Source organism: Nicotiana tomentosiformis, chromosome 1 (genome assembly GCF_000390325.3).
Source record: "Nicotiana tomentosiformis chromosome 1, ASM39032v3, whole genome shotgun sequence".
Taxonomy (NCBI): Eukaryota; Viridiplantae; Streptophyta; class Magnoliopsida; order Solanales; family Solanaceae; genus Nicotiana; species Nicotiana tomentosiformis.
Genome location: NC_090812.1, coordinates 29,246,641 through 29,249,290, shown reverse-complemented (window position 1 = coordinate 29,249,290; position 2,650 = coordinate 29,246,641). Strand labels below are relative to the sequence as shown.

The following is a 2,650-nucleotide window of genomic DNA, read 5'->3' as shown; positions in this document are numbered from 1 at the left end:
GATCGGTGTGGAGATGTCCGTACTTATCTTCGGGAGGCTATGTAACTATTAAGAACAATCATATTCCTTTGATTTCCTTGTCGTGCGAGTTATTGACATCAAAGTTCTAAAACTCTATTCTATTCTTTCTCACAGATGGTGAGGACACGTACCGGGAGGACCGACGATCAGGCACTCGAGCCCCCTGTCAGAGTCGCCAGAGGTCGGGGTCGGGGTAGAGGACGACCACGCGGTGCAGCCCGAGCACCTGCGAGAGCTACGTCAGAGGAGCCCCCAGCAGCTCCAGCTGGAGGGCCAGCACCAGAGATCCCTATTGCTACTCCAGCCCTCCAGGAGACTTTAGCTCAGTTCATGAGCATGTTCGGCACTCTGGCTCATGCTGGACTATTTTCGATAGCTCCCGCTACATCTCAGGTCGGGGGAGGGGCACAGACTCCCGCAGCCCGTACTCCTGAGCAAAGGGTCCAGGTTGATTAGGCCCCAGAGTATATTCCTATGCCCCCAGTGACTCCGGTTCAGTATGAGATCAGGGTAGCTGCTTCTGAGGCAGAGCAGCTCAGACTTGAGAGGTACAAGAAGTACCACCCACCTACTTTCAGCTGACTAGCTTCAGATGATGCTCTGGGTTTTCTTGAGGAGTGTTATCGTATTCTCCGCACTATGAGCATTGTGGAGACGAGTGGGGTTTCTTTCACCGCTTTCCAGCTGAGGGGAGCAACATATCAGTGGTGGCGTGCCTATGAGCAGAGTAGTCCGGACGAGGCAGCCTCACTCACTTGGGCTCCGTTTTCATAGATGTTCTTGCGTGAGTATGTTCCTCAGAGCCTCACGGATGCTTGGAACGCAGAGTTTGAGCAATTGCGTCAAGGTGCTATGACTGTGTCGGAGTATGTAATCCGTTTCAATGAGTTAGCTTGCCATGCACCGGCTCTGGTTGCTACAGTCAGAGAGAGGATTCGTCGCTTCATTGAGGGACTCCATCCCAGTATTCGGACCAGTATGGCCAGGGAGTTGGAGATGGACATCACTTATCAGCAGGCAGTGAGCATTGCCAGGAGAGTGAAGGGCATGTTAGCCCGGGACAGGGAGGAGAGAGAGGCCAAAAGGTCTCGAGAGACTGGTCATTATTCAAGAGCTCGTGCACCAGCAGCACGCTATGGTAGGGGTTTTAGGAGTCTCCCTGTTCATTCAGCTCTTCCAGCAGCAAGCGGTGTTCCAACTTCTCCTAGACCGCAGGAGTCCTATTATGCACCGCCAGTGTCCTGTGTGCCTCTTGTTCGAGGTGCTTTTACCGGCCAGTCCAGCAGGCCAGGTCCGAGTCAGTCCCAACTGCTGCGTCCTTTGAGGGGTTGTTTTGAGTATGGTGACACTCATCACATGGTTAGAGATTTCCCCAGATCTAGGAGGGGTGCACATCCACAGACTTATCAGCCTCTGCGTGCTCCATCGGGCCCTCCGTCCATTCTTCCAACCCCAGCTACCACTCCACCTCCTAAGCCAGCTTGAGGTGGAGGTTGGGGAGGTCAAGGTCGCCCTAGAGGGGGAGGCCATGATAGAGACTATGCCTTTCCAGCCCGTTCAGAGGCCGTCGCTTCAGATTCAGTCATCACAGGTATCATACATGTCTGTCATAGGGATGCATCAGTATTATTTGACCCAGGCTCTACGTATTCATATGTGTCTTCTTATTTTGCTCCACATTTGGGGATATCTCGGGATTCTTTGAGTTCCCCTGTTTATGTATCTACTCCCGTGGGAGATTCTCTCGTTGTGGACCGCATATATCAGTTGTGTTTGATTGCTCTTAGCGATTTTGAGACCAAAGCCGATTTGTTGTTACTCAGTATGGTAGATTTTAATGTTATCTTGGGCATGGACTGGTTGTCGCTCCATTATGCTATTCTTGATTATCACGCTAAGACCGTGATGCTGGCTATGCCAGGTTTGATGAGATTACAGTGGAGAGGTACCTTAGAGTATACTCCCCGCAGGGTCATTTCATTTCTTAAGGCTCAGCGAATGGTTGATAAGGGGTGTGATGCGTATTTGGCCTATGTGAGAGATGTCAGTATTGATACCCCTACAGTTGAGTCAGTTCCAGTAGTGAGGGACTTTCAAGATGTGTTTCCAGCTGATCTTCCGGGCATGCCGCCCATCAGAGATATTAATTTCGGCATTGATTTGTTGTCGGGCACTCATCCCATATCTATTCCTCCTTACTGTATGGCTCCTCCTGAGTTGAAAGAGTTGAAGGAGCAGTTGCAAGAGTTGCTTGATAAGGGTTTCATCAGGCCCAGTGTATCAACTTAGGGTGCTCCGGTCTTATTTGTGAAAAAGAAGGATGGTTCTATGCGTATGTGTATTGATTACCGGCAGTTGAACAAGGTTACAGTGAAGAACATGTATCCTTTGCCTCGCATCGATGATTTATTTGATCAGTTATAGGGTGCCAGGGTGTTTTCCAAGATTGACTTGCGTTCTGGCTATCATCAGTTGAAGATTCGGGAGCCGGATGTCCCGAAGACTACTTTCAAGACCATATATGGTCACTATGCGTTTCTTGTCATGTCATTTGGGCTGACAAATGCCCCAGCAACCTTTTATGAATTTGATGCATAGTGTGTTCCGGCCTTATCTTGATTTCTTCGTC

The 2,650-nt window shown here is 50.0% G+C and overlaps 1 protein-coding gene across 1 annotated transcript; it reads left to right on the top strand.

Annotated features, from left to right (window-relative positions):
• Positions 1–795: 795 nt before the first annotated feature.
• On the top strand, positions 796–1,506 carry LOC138905078 (uncharacterized). The gene has a single exon (XM_070193579.1). The coding sequence runs from the start codon at positions 796–798 to the stop codon at positions 1,504–1,506; it is 711 nt and encodes a 236-aa protein (XP_070049680.1).
• Positions 1,507–2,650: the final 1,144 nt, after the last annotated feature.